Raw genomic sequence first — 18594 nt, forward strand, 5'->3', positions numbered from 1 at the left:
TTATTAATTTCCTTAGATTTTTTGTACACATGATCTCAAGAAGGTACTGAACGAGATCAGTGGCAGTTTTTCATGTCTGGTCATTTTTAGCATGGTGTTATTCACTGTCAAAGATGCAAAGAAAAATCATAATTCATATTCTCCTTTGTTTCATCACAATTTAAGCAAGCCTAGTAGACACAATATTTCTGACACTGGGAAATAATACATTCACTGAGGTCCATAGATGTCCCTAGATACCAAGAATATGCAAATGGCCCTGTAGAAGTGGAGCAATATTCCATTTACTTACGTATGTATTTTAGGCGGATTTTCAGAAAATAGAGCTCCGGGCTTAAGAGGTTAAATTGTGATGAAACAAGGAGAATATGAATTATGATTTTTCTTTGCATATTTGACAGTGAATAACACCATGCTAAAATGACCAGACATAAGAAACTGCCACTGAGCTCGTTCAGTACCTTCTTGAGATCACGTGTACAGAAAATCTAAGGAAATGAATAAAGGGAAGATGATTAAACAGAAGGTTTGTAGATACAGTACTGAATTCTGCCATCCGGACCCATGCAATTTGAAATATTATTATAGAATTTAGAATATGAGGCCTATAAATTACCTTATTATAGCCAACTTGCACACTATGGATCGGGCCAACTCTTTCCAATGGCAGAGTTCAATTTGGATTTAGGATCACCAGGCGTGCATGAAGAACAGAATGAAATCTACTAGGTTTTTTATTCTTGCAACAGCTCCGCCATTTTGAAACTGATTTCAAATCGGATGGTTGCTAAATGCTCAAAATAGGGGAGACAAACTAACTGCGCTCCAATATATGCCAATAACGTTCAGTTTTGTGGTATATAATCTAGAGTAATAAGAGAATAAAAAGAAATTTATAAGCACATCATTTGCTTGAAGGGAGCTAGAAGCCTTTGGGAAGTGTAGTTTAAAAAAAATTCCAACGCTCATTGAAAGCTCTGGATGTCCTCTTCTCAAAATGACTACACTTTCCATCATTCAACGACGGCCGCTAATTCAAAATGGCGGATCTCTGCGATCACAACAACACATTTCAAAAACTAAAATCTCACTAATAACACATTCAGTGCCAGCTATTAGATGGGACCCGCTGTAGCAATGCCAACGCTTAAGATAGGAGTGTGTCACCTTGTTTGTAGAGCTAAATCTATATTCTATATTATAGCCATGGATACAATACTATGGTCATTTCCATGCATACATTCGCGCGTTATCCCGTGGTGAATATAAGTATAATTTCAGAGTGGTCTGGGGTAATTCCCGAAAGGCTGAGTAATAGCCTTAGGGCTTGTGTCCATAGCGGACGTTTTTTTTCAAGGCGGACCGATTTGAGAGAAAAAAAAAAAGCTCAGAGCGTTTTCCTGGGTCTCGCGACTGCCGCGGCTCCGCCCCTTCCTCGATGTTGATTACCTTGATGAGCACGCTCCTTTCCAAAAGTTGAACTAGTTTCAACTTTATGCGCCGAGAGCGCTCCGCCCAAAAACGCTGCCGCCGAGAGCTCATAAACGCAAGGCGCGGCGCTGGGAAGAGAAGCGCGCCTGTCGCGTCTCCAGCATAGAAATGAATGACAGAAAGGAGCTGACAACTCATAAAACGTCCGCTATGGACACAAGCCCTTATACGTCAATTCTATTATAAGAGTTGGTGTTTCTTGCCTGGACACGCTACTATTCCCAAATCAAATCTATATAGTAGGTACCGGTATTATGTTTCATCATGAATGCATGAAAGGGGGGGGGGGGGGGGGTCGTATCTGATTATTTGATTACCAGTAAGTAACAGCATTCGTATTGAACACTAAAAACCGTTAGCCCGATCGGTATAAAAGCATTGCACGATCAAGCTAAAATTTACGTCAGATAGTCCTTACCTGTGATCGGGAGTATTCCAAAAATAATATTCCAATTGTTTGATCGCCATCTGGTATATCCGATGTCCATTTGGTCCACGGCATAACCCACCACAACTAATGGATCAGGGATATTTGACGTGCTTCAATGGAACTGGGAGAACCGCTCGACTGGCCCTACCCAGAAAACTGCGCCCGGTGACATTTGACCGTCACACAGGCCAAGATAAAAGGTTTCAAAGGGTGCTTGATACCGCCGTCTAGCTGGATGGGGCCGGTATTGCACTTTGGCGATCTCACTCATTCCCTATGGTAACACCAAGGTCCCTGGATGAATAATGAATCAAATGAATCGGCACTCAACCGTTGGCGCCCAATAACGACGTTTAAGTTTTTGGCACAGAAACAGTTAACCTATTGGTAAACAAACGTATTGCTGAAAATATACACTATGACTGCTGTTGTGACATTGCTATGATGTTTACTCTTGAATACGTTAAAAAAAAAAAAAAATTATGTCAGGTGGTCTAGAGAGACTGATTTATGACGTGATGTCATTTTGGGACCTGTACCGGTCCCGTCGGGTGGAAGAGGTTAAGAGTTGGGGTGCTTTGGTGAAGGTGTCAGGGGTGTCTTGGTCACCACTGCCCTAGGAGACACTTGCTTCAGGTCATTTTTAAGATATGCCTGTCCTCCTCACAAAAAATCTTTTAATTTTAGGATATTTTGGAAGCTTATGCAGAAAGTCTGTATCATTACAAATCAATACAGAGCAAGTGTTGACCCGACATGATATTGCCATGAATAAACTATACAATAACTGGATGATGTCAATTCCCACCTGTAGACCAGGGGTTCCCAAACTTTTCAGGCCGCGACCCCCAAATAACGATGTCAGAGAGCCGCGAGTAAAAAAAATTATGGAAATGTATGGTTGAAACATGCAAACGTTCAAACGCACACACACTAATAAGCATTGGAGGCTTTTAACCAGGGCCGGACTGGGGAAATCATTCAGGCCAGGAAATATAGTGCGAAATATAGACCCAGTCAGGCCACTTTTTAAGCGGGGGGTCTGGGGGTCCCCCACCAGGAAATGTTTTTGTTACAAAGACTTCATTTCCTGTATTCTGGTGCAGGAATTGTTTAATTTGTACCCTTTAAATGCCAGTGTTTGTGATGGCATCACAAATTATTGTTAAAAAACAGGCTAGCATATGTATGATTAGCAACAACACTGAATTTGATGGATTTTCTGTTTTTTTGTAATGTCAGATTGAAAAAAAAAATACAATATTTTATTCAACTTCAGCCCTGATCATAACTCCACATATTCATTTTATAATTCTAACCCTTTAAATGCCAGTGTGTGTGATGGCATATATTTGCAATATATCAAATGCAAATGGGTTTATTACAGGCTAGCATGCGTCAATGATTAGCGACAAGTTTTTTGTAAGGGTCCCGCCTTACATGCGGCTCCCTTTGTGTGTGTGTGAGAGCAAGAGAGAGAGAGAGAGAGAGAGAGAGAGAGAGATACTTCTCAAACTTGTGTGAGTTGCAGTGATCTCCTGGTTGATCCCCACCTAGGTTATCTAACTATTGCGCTGCTGCAACTAGAAACACTGGCCTGGCCGCGTCTACCTTAATGATAAGCAAGCAGTGCAAAAATGCGGAAGCATTCGTCACCGCACGCCACTACGGTAAAGCGCCTTTCTTTTCAGGCCCGCTTTGGGAGCTGTCGCGCGGAAATAGGCTGTCTATTGCCATTCTCTTTGACAAACTCTAACCTTAACCAGCTCCTTAACAGCGCCTAAACTTAACCGTTCTAACCTTAACCAACTCCGAAACAATGCCTAACCTTAACCTTAACCATGCCTAACCTTAACCATAGAAAGAATATTGCCATTCTCTTTGACAAACTCTAACCTTAACCAGCTCCTTAACAGCGCCTAAACTTAACCGTTCTAACCTTAACCAACTCCGAAACAATGCCTAACCTTAACCTTAACCTTAACCATGCCTAACCTTAACCGGCGAAAGAATACACGTTAAAAAAAAAATCACGTTAAAAAAAATATATTTTATGGGATTCGAACTCGCCAGCAAACGAGCTGTAGGATCCACAGCCATGCAGTGTTGCCAATTGAGCTATTTCTCGATACTGAATAAGGGGCGGTGACTTATATATATTGAGCTCCGCTCGTGTCGAACCAAGGCGGGATCTCATGCGCATGCGCGGGCACCTCGCGCGAGCACGCCGGCGCACGCACGCACCTGAGCGAGCACGCCGCCGCCGGTGGGCGGCGGAAAATGAAAGGCGCATTACCGCACGCCACTACGGTAGAATGCTTCCGCATTCTTGCACTGCTTGCTTATCATTAAGGAACAGGCGGCCTGGCCTGCTTCTAAGTTCAGTGGCCTGACTGCATACATTTTTTTTTATCATCTGGCGACCCCCACCTTGGGAACCCCTGCCCTAGGAGACACTTGCTTCAGGTCAGTTTTAAGGCATTTACATATATATTACACATGTTATCTGAAACAGCTGTTAGAATCATATTGACTGATAATCTCTTCTTTTCAGTTCCAATTGGAAATTGGTAAAGGGGCATTTCTTTTTGGGGCTTCATTGAACTGGAATACTTTACCATATAGTTTACGATCTTTAATCTCATTTGGTATATTTAAAACCACTTTATTTCCCCCATATTACAACTAATTTCATTCAGTTTTATAAGTCATGTTCATTGTGATCTGTATCGTCTCTGTATTGTGTTTTTATATTGAAGGTCCCCCTCGAAGACGAGCTTATCCTGTGTATTTAATAAAAACATTTCCATATGAAAATCTGTAATATAGGGCCATATTTGTAGTATTAGTATATGTCTGAACACTGCATAGCGACTTGCCATCATTACTGGATCCAATACTTACCTCAACTGGCTGGTTGCTCCACGTGTTCTGCTGACTGCAGTCTTTGCACCGTCCGAGGACAGAGAAGTGTTCTCTGTCTCCATGTGTGCTGACTGCACATACACCCCTGCATCGTTCACAGTGCTGGAACAACTGGAGAAGACATCCCAAGTTCACACACACATCTTCCAGAACGCTGACATCCATGTGTTCGCTAAAGGACGCGTGTTTTGGGTGAACAACACCAGAAGAACTGCTCTTCTCTGAGACATGAAGAGAAGAAAGGCAAACGGACTGTTGGTCCCTGCAGGCATCAATCTGGATGGAGGTGGAAGACCTAGGTCAGAAACAAGAGTCATCAGTTTGACACTCCTTCAGGTTTTCCATTGCGATTCATCATGAAGGCGCAGAACCTTGACAAAAGAACCTTGCATCTTGAATGATAAAGTGTTAAGAGAAAATTTGTTTTCCAAATTACAATCTTATTTTTGTTAGTTCATTTGTCATTTATAACTAATAGGGGTGTCACAATTCTCACACGTTTCAATTTGACTTTCGGTTTTAAGGTCGCGATTAGATTTTCAATTAAAACGTTTAGACCATCGAGTCTTGATTTGTAAAGATTAACAGATCATTGGTTTTATTCCCCGCCAACTGTCATTTACATTTTCTAATTATTGTAGGGTTAGAGTAACAACAGCTACTACAAGGATCATTCAACGAAATATATCATTGTCAGATTGGTATATTTACAGTAAAAAATTTGACCATTGCTGAAACAAACAATAAGAACACACTTCCCACAAACCCTGTCTCTTCCTGTTAAGCGGTTTCTGGACAAACGGCATGTGGGATTGTTTGTTTTGATAAGAGTAGAGGGTGAAGAGCCTTGCTAAGTGAATGACAAGTTGTATAAATGCAAAATAGAAAAGGATATTGATGGACTTGTCGCGGTCTCGTTGTTTACAAACTCAAGGGAACGCCAGTAACTTGAGAGAAGCAAGAGGAATTTCTAGTTCAGTTTCTTCATCATATGACTCTGGCAGTGGCCATGGTCAAGGACAATAATGCAGGCTACGGGTAAGCTCATTAATTAGCAGCTATGCTGTGTTCTTTTAAATGTTTTTTTTCTTTTTTCTTTTGTACAAGTAGGCAGGGGTGGAAGGGGAACAAATACTGGGAGGATCACTAACCTGCTCGTGATTTTGAAGGTTGAAATCGAACGCTCATTTTGATTGATTCTCGACTCAGAATCAAAATCGTGACACCCCTAATAACTATCCTTTATAAACACTTCTTTTTTGGCAACAAGCACAATGCAAATTGGTTAATTATTGTCACACAATCAGTCTGACAACAGGAGAATGAACTGGACCTCAAGCTGGTAACCTCTTTCAGTCAAGTCTGAACCGGCTGATAATGTCTTTCAGTAAACTCTGCAACAGCTTGGACAGAAAATGTAACTACTGTCTACTGTTACTGAAAATGTTATCATTTATCCTCAGATACTGATCACAATGGCAAAATGTTTTTATTGTCAAATCAATAACTCTGGCAGCATGCATCCCAACAAGTGTATTCCATGAACTATCGCAAAAGTAGGCTTCTGAGACAAACTAAACTTACTTTTCACTTGTTGAGGAGTCGGCTTTCTTTGGTACTTTAATCAGACCAATGTCTTTAAAAGCAATCGCTACCCAGGACTGTTTTGCTGGTGGAGACTTCAGTGCTTTCCCACTGTGGGATCTTTTCAAACCTTGATTGTCGGTACCAACTCCAATACTTCTGGTATGAAAGGGTGAACCCGTTTGGCAACCTGTGTAAAAGTACAACCAGAATGCTCAAGTATGTAGTGTTTCTCATATAGTACATATATTTATTTGTGGCAGCCTACCATTATATTAAAACAAGCAGACCACGAATAGATTTCCCAACGGATACAATAACACTTAAATTAAGCCTCGTCTGGACACAGTCCTTTCCACTGCTGAACGGTGTGTCTTGTATCTTTTTTTAAATTCTTTTTTTCCATGCTGAAAGATGAGCACATCTCTGATAAGCACTAGATTCAAACGAAGTCATTCTGCATAAATGTATGTGGAAACTAAATGTTTCAGATTTGTCAATTAATGTTAAATCAACAAATCAATTAGTCGACAAAGCTCTATTACTATTAAGTAGACCAAGAATGCATTTAGTCAAGGACAGCCCTAAGCAGCAAATAATTAAGATAATATATTCCTTTATTGATCCCCTTGGGTAAATGCAGGCATCATAGCAGCCCAGAGGAGGAGGGAGGGATTAAAGTTAGGTCTGCACCTAAGGAGGTCTAATCATCATTAGTCATATGTTTAAACTTTAACAGAAAATAAAGAAATGCATTGAATAACAATTTCTAGTAGGTAATCAAGGAGTGTTCAAACAAGTCTCCTCTCTCACACCAAGTAAACCTGTTAATGACTAATTAATTGCATTCATTAATTGCAGAGTAATTTAATGACCCGGTCTGCGTTCAGTAGCCTACTTATAGGTTTGCAAAGGTTTATTATCCATAGGTACAGAAATCGAATGGTCATTAATAGCTGTTGCTATTAATTAATTAATCTCTCAAGTGTCAATCAAGGGGTTTTGGACTTTAATCTAAATAATCGTATTGAGAGATGTGGGAGAGAAAGTGTTATGTCGTTAGAATAGGATTATGATGCCGGAACAGCTTAGTATCCGTTATTATCCCATTACCACTGTGAACCAGTCCTAACCGGCGGGGACTAATACACACCATGACTGCGTACGGACAACAGGGTTCCTTTGGACAGCTGTGTTGCCACACTCCTTCTGGGAACCGTCAAATAAGCCTGGCAACCAATAGCCACTGTTTTCCTGGCTTGGGAACACAATGGGACCTAAGGAATAAAGAAAACATCACCAGTCAAAGAGAAGTTACAGTTTAGGGGTATGAGTAAAACCAACCTGATGACGATTTGATTCATCATTATTACCAGCCAGAGAAGTTAGTTAGGGGTGTGAGTCAACTAGAGCAACTTACTAGCAATGTGTTTCTGTATGTCCTTGCCCCATGAAATAGATGGACATTCATTTTCCGATATTGTCCAATTTGTATCTGGTAATTTAGGTATTTTAATCTTCCAAACAAAATAAATTACTGAGTGGTCAGTGGTCACTGAGGCAGTCAGACATGACACCAGCTCTTAAAAACCTATTGGGATGTGTAACAAGTGTCCAGCCTTTGACATGTGGGGTTGACACTAGTAGGCTCATTAATACACAATATGTCATGATCAGAATGGTATATTAAAGATCCCCTCAACTCAAATTGGTAAACTCCTCTTGGATGCATGACTTTGACTATAGAGATGGTTATTTGTGCAGAACTTGTCACCGGAGTGCCTTTTCACATTCTTCCCCTGGAGAGAGAGCTTCTCTGTACTTCCCTGAAATATGAGTTGCATGTGTAATGTCACTAATTAGGGCAATCCTCTCATTGTCCAATATGTGGTAACTTGACACCTTTAGCTTCAGCAAATTCATTGATCGAGGTCTTGAAAGAACATTTAAGCTGCTGACTTGGTATTTCTGGTAAATATCAATAGGCGCTCATTCTCATGAAATCAATGATTTACCATGGCCGTGATCTTTTCTAAATAAAGGTTAGCATTTATTCAAGTAAACAAAACATAATATTAAAGATAAAAATGTGCTCCTTCTTGTACAATGAGTTGTTTACTCATAACAATTAATTATTTTAATATTTTTGTACATTTTGTGCTTAAATTCTCATTACCGCGATGCGTCCACATTGATTTATATGGCACATTGACTTAATTTTATATTTAATAACCTCAAAATGTTTCTCTAAAACTGTATTAATATTGTTTATTTATTTGTGTCATCAAGGAAATTATGATGAATTATACAATTAAATTGACAAATTAATGATTTTTTTGTGGAAAACATACTTGGATGCAGTTCTCATTCTCCGCAACAGTTTTCACCTTCCTGTTAAGACTACAGTATTTTTTTAAATAAAGTTGTATTGTCCCATGATGCATCACAAAGAAGACCAGCTAGAAGATGGCTACTAGGTAAGTGAAGTCACCTCAATGGTTAACACTTAAAAGTTCTAATTTACCTCTTCAGCCCTTGTACACGACAAAATTGCTTCTCATTACTGAAACATGAAGTATTACTTGTTTGAAAAAAGTTTTGATCATCAATATTTGATCAACACAAAGGTTAATACGTTCCTAACATGTACCATGAATTTTTTTTGCCAATGTCATCATGGCTTCTCCATTGTTAGCTAAAAAATGCTAACTCCTCTCATCCTCCGCAACACACTTCTCATATACCGCAACACTTTACTGGGTGTTTCAGTAATGAGACCTTCTCTTTCGGCAATGAGAATTTGGTAACACATCACATAACTTTGTCATTAAATAGTAATAATTGGTAACACTTCAACATTAAGTGTTCATAACGTTGTAATTACATAGTAATAATAAAATGTGTATCATCAACAGTTCATTTTGATGTAATTTACTAACTTTCCTGTTTCATTGCAGACAGTCAGCCACTGAGAAAAAGAAAGCGTTAGCAAAGGCTAGGCTAGCAAAATTCAGAGAAAAGGTTTACAACAACCCTGACCTGCTGGACGAGTACAGAAGGAAGGAGAGAGAGAGGTAAGGGGGGTGGGAATGGTACAGTCATTAGCAAACATGCTAGTTTATAGGAAGCCTCATACAAGCCATTTAGTTGATAGGATGTCCAGCTTTCTGGCCCTCACTAGAGGATGTGTACACACTCACACTTTGTAAGCCATTCAGTCCCTACTGTAGGACACACACAGGGAGAACCCTACTGTAGGACACACATATGCACACACTCTAAGAAAGTCAGGCCCTACTGTAACACGCGCACACACACACACACACACACACACACACCAGTGCATAGTGTAGGGTCTGTCCTGGGCGCGTGAATATTAAAGGCAACCAACTTGTGTTCGGCTTTTCTCTGATTGGCCGCGCCCCCCCCGCCCCCACGCGCAGGCAAGCGCAGTCGTCCCACGTCCCAAATGAAATCCGAGGAGCGCGCGCGAGCGGCAGCGCGGGCAACCAACTTGTGGCTGTAGCAGTGGAGCGCTATGAAATGCGCTGAACTAGAAAGCGTAACGTTATTATGTTTCGCGTTTCTAACAACCAACTACCAGATTCACTCGTGTATAAACAAAGCCCATACAGTTATGAAATGCGCTGAACTAGAAAGCGTAACGTTATTATGTTTCGCGTTCCATTGATTAACGCCATTACCTGCTGTGCTGTAGGAAGCAGAGGTACAGTAAGTTACAGTAGGTGTAGGTTACATGTTTAATCAAAGCCCATACAATTTTTTAGATGAATGATTGTGGATATAATATAGAAAACACATCATTATGATATTGTCAGAGGGAGAGGCATGACTTTGCGACAGCCATATTAGACACTCACTGTACATCAGTGTGGAACTGTAACGTTATATGTTATTTCGCCCGTGGAGGCTGCTGAGCCTGAAGCGCCAGCGGGGCGACGCGGTGGTTTATCCCCGGCTTTCGTGCGCCGCCGCCGGCTTGATACAGCTTCAGCAGCAGCAGCGGCGGTGCTCTGTTGTAGGAAGCCCTTCAATGACAGCGGCGCGCTCTCATATTTTGCGAATGCATAAACTATATCTTAAATTATGGCTATGTGTCTAATATGGCTGTCGCTTATCAATGACTTCGCGACAGCCATATTAGACACATCGCCATAATTTAAGATATAGTTTATGCATTCGCAAATATGAGAGCTCTGTCATTGAAGTGGGTGGTGGCAGCATTACTAACAGTAGCGATTTTTATTGTTTTGTCATGACCAAACATAATCCCAACATAGATAGGAGGTGTACTGTATGTCAAATGTCGGTCATGTGGTGGAAGAGTTTAGTACAGTCACACAACAGAACACCGCTGTAGTACAGTCACACAACAGAACACCGCTGGTTCGACCAGCGCTTCTGCCGCGCCGCAAGAGCGTGTGCTAGTGGATTGATTGAATGGCCGTGTGGCCAATCAGAGAAACGCTGAACGAAAAGCTGAACACAAGTTGGTTGCCTTTAATATTCACGCGTCATGGGCTGTCCCCGACTAAGGATTTGGATGGTCGACTAGGATTGGCCAAAATTTGCCGTTAGTCAGTACATTTATTTTTTTATTTTTTTAATCATTCCATTTGGGCTGTGGGGGTGCTTAATGTCTGAAGGAGTCGACTGAAGGCGTCTTGTCCTCTGCAAAAGCATGCAATTGGTCCACTGATGGACACATCTTGATATTTGTCTAGTATAGTGTGTTCATTAGATGGGTGAAATCCTCTTTCAGTGCCTCTGTGCCTGTTTTCGTAGGCAGTTAGCCTCTGGTATGCGTGCCATTAGCGTTAGCCACGCTTCTATGCCTCTTTTCTTTTGAAAAAAAAATATATATATATATATATATTAATAATCTTTTATATTCGACTAAGGCCCCTTTCGACCGATTAGTCGACTAATCGATTAATAGGGGTCAGCCCTATATTTTCCTAATTTTATGGCATGCTTCCTTTTCATTTCTAGATGTTTTTCCTAATTTTATGGCATGCTTCCTTTTCATTTCTAGATATCAAAAACGAAAGGAAAATGGTAAGATCAAGAAAATGGAAGATCTTACCTCCAAACAATATGAAAGGAAGAAAAAAAACAATGGAGAGAAAATTCGAACAGGCATTATGCTAAAAAGAAAACACTGAATGCCATCTTGGATTTGACCCCTCCCTCCATCAATGAGCCAGATGCCGCACAGGTACTGGAGCAATATGTAGGCCTACCGGTACCACCAAGCCCCCCAGAACTGCCATCAAACTGCCCAACACCAGAGCAGACGTCCACCCCCAAAGCAAGAAGAAAAAGGAGGATGCAGGATGTCCAGGTAGTACCAAGGCCTCCCGAGCCACCTTTGAACTGCCCAACACCAGAGCAGACCTCCACCCCCAAAGCAGGAAGAAAAAGGGAGGCAACCATAACCTCACTGAGGTCAAAACTGAGGGCGACAAAAGATCAACTGGAAATCCAGTCCCGAAAATACTCTAACCTAACGAAGCAGCTTAGAAGGCTACAAGAAAAAAACAAAAAAGGACCAGCACCTTTGATAGGCACCATTGAGAAGAGAGCCACCCACCGGAGAGAGCCCAAGACCCTGCCCAACAACAGCCAGAGACGATTGATGGGACATGTTGTGAGTCGTTTCTTGCACCAGGATGACAACTCAACCGTCATCAATGGCAAAACAGGGGAAGTCCGCAAGAAAGGACAAGTGTTCAGGAAGAGGGCACTGACTGACACTATGGAGAGACTACATGTTACATTTCTCAGTCAGCACCCTCGCTACAAACTCTCAAGGGCTCAGTTCTGCAGACTGAAGCCCTTTTGGATCGTGAGACCCAACGTTTCCCAAAGAGAAACCTGTGCCTGCAAAATCCACGAGAATTTCCTATTCAAAATCAAGAAGCTTCACCAGCTTGGGATTGTTGCCACACCATCCACAACTGAAATAGTTGAGTCCTGTGTCTGCAGCTCAAGTGATGTGGAATGCATGTACAGAAGGTGCATTCAATGCCAAGGCAAAACCTTCCCTACAACTATTGATCCATCAACCAAGGGAAACATAATTTCCTGGGACCAGTGGGTTACCCGGACAGGTAAAATCACAAAAAAGGGAAAAGATGGTGCACTGGAGGAGACGAATGTCAAAAACACAGCACTGGAGAAGACACACACATCTATCGACAAACTTGTTGACCTCACTAAGGACCATGTAAATAAACTGGCCATTCATGTGTATAACATCCAGCACCAGTTCCAGAGGCTGAAGTCACTCAAGGAGAACCTTACTGAGAAAGAGGTGGCCGTCCACATTGATTACAGTGAGAACTACAGCTGTAAGTACACCAGGGAAGTGAAAGACACCCACTTTGGTGGCGGGAACCAGCAAGTGACGCTTCATACTGGGGTCAAATACCTGAGTGGGGGACGTGTGGAGTCTTTTGCGTCTCTGTCAGCGTCCCTAAAGCATGATGCTGTTGCAACGTGGGCTCATCTTAATCCAGTGCTCAAGTCCATCCGGGAGGAACATCCAGAAGTGAAGCACATCCATTTTATTTCAGATGGACCCACCTCCCAGTACCGCAACAAGACAGCGTTCTATCCGGCCTTGACAGTGCCTTTCATGAGAGGGTTTGAATATGTCACCTGGAACTTCTCAGAGGCATCTCATGGCAAGGGTGCCCCTGATGGGGTAGGGGGTGCACTCAAGAACCTAGCAGACCGGCTTGTTGCTTATGGAACTAGCATCCCAGACACCAACACACTGCATGAGCAACTGGCAACACACTCATCTGTAAGGCTATACATGGTAACAGAGGAGGAGATCATTTCGGCCCACGATTTGATTCCTCCAGCCCTGAATACAGTGCCCGGGACTATGAAGATTCACCAGGTAGGTCAATGTGACATGAGGTTGAACACGTTTGATTGATTGATTGAAAACTTTATTAATAGGTTGTAGAATGGGTACAATACAGTACAGCTCAATACACACAATTGTTAAGGGGATGCAGACCAGAGAAAGACTTTCGTCTCGTTTACATCAGGGTCCCCCATTTTCAATTCATAATGACAAAGTGGGCAGGGGTGAGGTGGGTTCTAGGAGTAAGGTCAAGCAGTAGTCTGACCAGTTTGTTTTGTGATGTTTGTAATCTTGTTTTTAGTGCCTTTGAGGTGCTTTGGTACCATGAGGAGCAAGCATAGTCGTAGTACCCTTGAATGAGTGCTCCTGTTAAGTGTTTTAATTAATTAATTGTCATAAGTTGGCTTAACTTTATTGATTCATATGCTTTTTTAATACATTTATTGTTTAATTTCTGTTTATAGCTGACATCTACAAAACCAGGGGTAATCCAGACCCGGGACGTATCCTGCTTTTGTGGCAGTGCATGTGGATGCTTTCTCCCAAAAGAGTGCTCCTTCATAGGAGCGAATGTGGAGTCAGATACGGAGAATGCAGAGCCAGGACCTGTTTTGGACGTGGGAAAGTGGGTCCTTGTGGAGTATGATGCAGAGTTGTTCCCTGGCACCATCACACAGGTATGTAGAACTAGTTTTAGATATGGACACTATGTTACTTGTTAATGGTAAATCCTGAGTCCTGTTTTGTACTTTTTCTTTTACCTATGTCCTTTACAGATTGTGGATGATCAATATGAAGTTGACACGATGAATTGTGCTGGAGAGAATAAATTCTACATTCCATCTCGGAGGTTCGATGGAGAGAAAGTGTGGTATTACTTGGATGACATCAAATGTGTCATCCCGGAGCCACTACCTGCCACATCCTCTGCACGTCATTTTAGTGTTTCAGCTGAGATCTGGGCTAAATACACAAAGAAGTGTGTGTAAATGCGTGTTGTGGGGTGGGGGGTTCTACAGGTCTAAGCATGTTTTATACATGACAACCATTTTGTCATGATTGTGTCCTTGTTTTTTATTTCATTTTGTACAGGCCTACTTGTTTTTAACAAGAATATACACATTTATCTTAGGCCTATATGGATTGTATTATCTAAGCAAGGTTCAGAGTTGCACATTTTGCTTATCAGGCCTATGTGTGATTGTTTGAGTTATTTTTTTTTGTATTTAGAGCACTTTTTGAAGTATATGACCTGAACCAGTGATTGTTCTATGAAAAAGGTTTTGTTTGTTTTTGTTATTATTCTGTAAATTGATTGCATCTTATTGTATTTTTAAACAGAATGTTGTTAAACAGAATAAAGTTGTGAGTTGAGCTGAACAAATGCATTTTTTTTCTTAATTTGATTGACAGGATATGCAAATGCCTTAGTTGCAATTTTATAAAAGCATCCAGTCACTGCAGTCAGTGAGAGTTGGCAAGCCCTGAAATAATCTCTCATTAAAAAGGTTCACTGTGTTAACTTGACAAATAAGACAGTAAATTAGAGGTTTTCATAATTATGTAATTTGTTGTGTTACCTAAATTTTGGGATGCAAGTAAAACTAGACAATTCCGCGCAGGGAAATTGTGAAAGTGTGGGTGATGCCTCTATTATGACATCATACTGTGACATCACAAATGTTCTAGAATGTTCTATTATGACATCATACTGTGACATAACAAATGTTCTAGAATGTCTATTATGACATCATACTGTGACATCACAAATGTTCTAGAATGGTCTATTATGACAGCATACTGTGACACCACAAATGTTCTAGAATGTCTATTATGACATCATACTGTGACATCACAAATGTTCTAGAATGTCCTATTATGACACTGTGACACAAATGTTCTAGAATGTCTATTATGACATCATACTGTGACATCCAAATGTTCTAGAATGTTCTCCCATTCATTCCTTATGGACCAAAATGTCCTGTTTAAAGTCGATTTGTAGCCAAACGGTGCGGTGAAACTTTCCAATTTTCTGCTTTGGTGTTTGTGGCTAATCAGACACACCAAGTGGTTTGCTTTGAATAACCAACAGCCTTGCTTAAGCGGGCATTAAGCCTCGAGTTGTGTCTGGCAACACTTAGCATACTTATTATCATTACCGAAAACATTAATCTCATTTCCGAAACCCATGTATCATTACCACAACAGCTGTTAATTTAATGTTTATTTAATTTAGTGAACAATTATAATTTGATTCTAAAGGCATGTTCATGATCTATTTGTTATGTGCTTTCATGTTTACAATGACATTTTAAGAAAAATTCAGGTTTCCATGAAATATCACAAAAATTAGGTTGTCGACCGCAGAAGGTGTTGCGGTAATGAGAGTAATATGACAAACTATTCTAAAAATGATTATTTAAAAATATATATTATTTCATAGTTTCAGGTATGTGTCTATGACTGTTAATTATCAATTCTTAAAACTTTGAAAATGTATACACTTTTCTTATTGTCTTGAAGTTTTAAGACTGTTTAACAGGGTGTTAAATTGTAAATAAATATTTTCTAATTATTATTCACATATACTCTAGACCTGGCTTATAGTGCTTGAAAAGGAAATTTGTTGATGCAAGTTTGTTAAAAAAAATTATGTTTCTTGTTGCCAATTTGCACATGCATAGATCCTTGCATTTCAATAGGGATGAAGGTGTAGAGATGCTGCTGAGCCATTTTCAGTAGTTTAATGAACAATTGTGGGGGAAAAAACATATCCAATATACTATATATACATTTTTAAGTGTTTAAAATACATCTGGGAGGGGTCCATTGACATACATACACATATATATATACATACACATATATATATATATATACATACACATATATATATATATATATATAGGTCCAGGCAAATTACAACTCTTCTGGTACACAGAGGACATTTCAGGGCTCTACACTCTACAGTGAGAGCATTTGCCCCTAAAAATGTATTTGTGCGAACCGGAAAAATAATTTAGGAGCACAGTGTGCGAGTAATAACTTTTGCGTAGTGGGCGTGTCAACGCGCAATTATCATTTCATATTAGACAGAGCAGTGTGGACCTTCAATTTTAGAAGGTATGACATCTAGCTATTCAGCCTCTCTCATTCAAAAGGAAGATGGACAGTAGCTATAGTATAGCTCAGCAGCTGTAAAATAATTTTAAGATTATTTACATTTCAATAGCGTTTCAATTATAATGAATTAAAGAATTGTATAAAGAATTTTCATGTCCTTTAGCACAATATATAAGACAATCCCAATCCATAGAACCTATCGTAATCAAGGGCACACAACAAAAAATTTGTTTATATGCGGACGATGTAATATTGTTCATGAAAAACCCCAACACCACATTGCCTCATCTGCTCAAGTTGATTGAGGACTTTGGTGATTTATCGGGATTTAAGATAAATTGGCCGAAGTCGGCTTTCCTTCCACTTAACACCCCTGCAAAAAAAGATACAACCCTCCCAGGACAGATACCGATGGTAAAACATTTCAGATGCCTGGGAGTGGAAATATTCCCTACCATAAGACAAACGGTGAAGCACAACTACACAAAAATCCAAAACAAAATCAAAGACGACCTTGATAGATGGGCAAAACTTAAAAACACAGTACAAGCACGGATATCAATAGTTAAGATGGATGTACTACCTATAATCAACTTCTTCTGTTCAATGCTACCGTTACCCCCTCCAGAGGGTTACTGGAAAAGATTACACTCCTCCACATACAAATTTATTTGGAATAACAAACCACCACGTATAAAAAGATCCACCGCACAGAGAAATAAAGCAGATGGTGGCATGGCATTTCCAGATTTTTTCCTATATTTTAAGGCGTACTCATTAAGTCCATTGACAACATGGTTTGACTCCCAAGCATTAGCATCTTGGAGAAAAATAGAAGAAAACATAGTAGCCCCACATAGACTGAAGGACATAGCATACACTAAACTACCAATCAAGCACTGTGAACGAAAATTTTGCCCCATAATTACTCATGCGATCCGGATTTGGCGTGAATCACAAAAAAAAAATCCTAACCCACAAAAATGGCACAATCATACTCCCTTATTCAATAACAATGCTCTCTTAATTGGAAAACGACCTATAAGATTCCCTATATGGGAAGAGCAAGGCATACACTCATTAGGGGATGTTTTTAACAAACAGGGTTTTTGTAGTGATAAAGAAATACGCAAAAAATTTAATCTCACCAAGTCCACATGGCTTTTTCACAAACAGTTAGAGCTATGTTTGAAGTCTCACGGTGTTCCATTAGACAGACCAATTGAACACCACAGATACCACAAATTCTTCTACGCAAGAGAGACATCGAGAGGTTTTGTTTCAGAATTTTATCATCAATTACTACCGTCCTCGTATGAAACCCTCCAACTTGACTCTGTCTGGAGGAGGGATATACCAGACCTGGAAAATGACTTTGATTGGCAAGGAGCCTGGGCAAATGTCCGACTTACATCAAGGAACCCGGATCATCAACAAATCAATCTTAACTATATTCACAGGACATACTTGACTCCTATAAGACTGTGCCGAATGGGGCTCAAACAAGATTCCAAATGCACCCAATGTACAAATGGGGACGAAGGGACATTTATGCACATGTATTGGGACTGCTCACCAGTTAAGGCATTCTGGAAAGATGTGACCCAACAAATATCAAAACTCGTATCTTGGAATATACCTGTACACCCCTCGGTATTGCTGTTGAATGATGTTTTTGAGTTTGCAGTGAATCCACAGCTAAAGAGATTGGTTTTATCGGGTATCACAGTAGCCAAAAAGCTGATCGCATCACGCTGGTTTCAACCGGAAAAAATTTGCCGTAAAGTTTGGTTTCTTACATATCTCGATGTAATTTACCATGAAATATCTACAGCAAGAATTCTGGGTCTCAATGAATCCAAAATGTCAATGTGGTTAGAAGTGGTGGAGAGAATAAAAGCTAGCTTATAATGGTAGTGTCTGGTTAGGTGCAAGGGATAGTAGAGGTACTTCTCAAGGTGGGGTCCGGGAGGGGGGGGTTCGAGCTGAGCATATGTGTGTAGTTTTTTTTTTTAGATAACAGGTATTATGGGTATATCTTATATAAGACAACTAACTAAAAGGTGATCTCATTGGATGTGCCCTGACAATTAATGCTTGTATATCTTATCGTGTGTTGTCATGTTTGTTTATATGT

General features: G+C 40.3%; 1 protein-coding gene across 1 annotated transcript in view; it reads right to left on the bottom strand.

The window, feature by feature from the left end:
• LOC311243969 (uncharacterized protein) overlaps window positions 1-18594 on the bottom strand; it is a gene marked incomplete at its 5' end in the record, with an annotated part of 44653 nt that overhangs the window by 15785 nt on the left and 10274 nt on the right. Inside the window, 3 exons of the mRNA XM_084333377.1 lie at window positions 4826-5141; window positions 6431-6620; window positions 7584-7707. Of these exons, the coding sequence (XP_084189503.1) occupies window positions 4826-5141; window positions 6431-6620; window positions 7584-7707 (630 nt within the window). The remainder of the gene's footprint in view (window positions 1-4825; window positions 5142-6430; window positions 6621-7583; window positions 7708-18594) is intronic.

Source organism: Notolepis coatsorum (assembly GCF_963971535.1).
Source record: "Notolepis coatsorum genome assembly, chromosome: 17".
NCBI lineage: Eukaryota > Metazoa > Chordata > Actinopteri > Aulopiformes > Paralepididae > Notolepis > Notolepis coatsorum.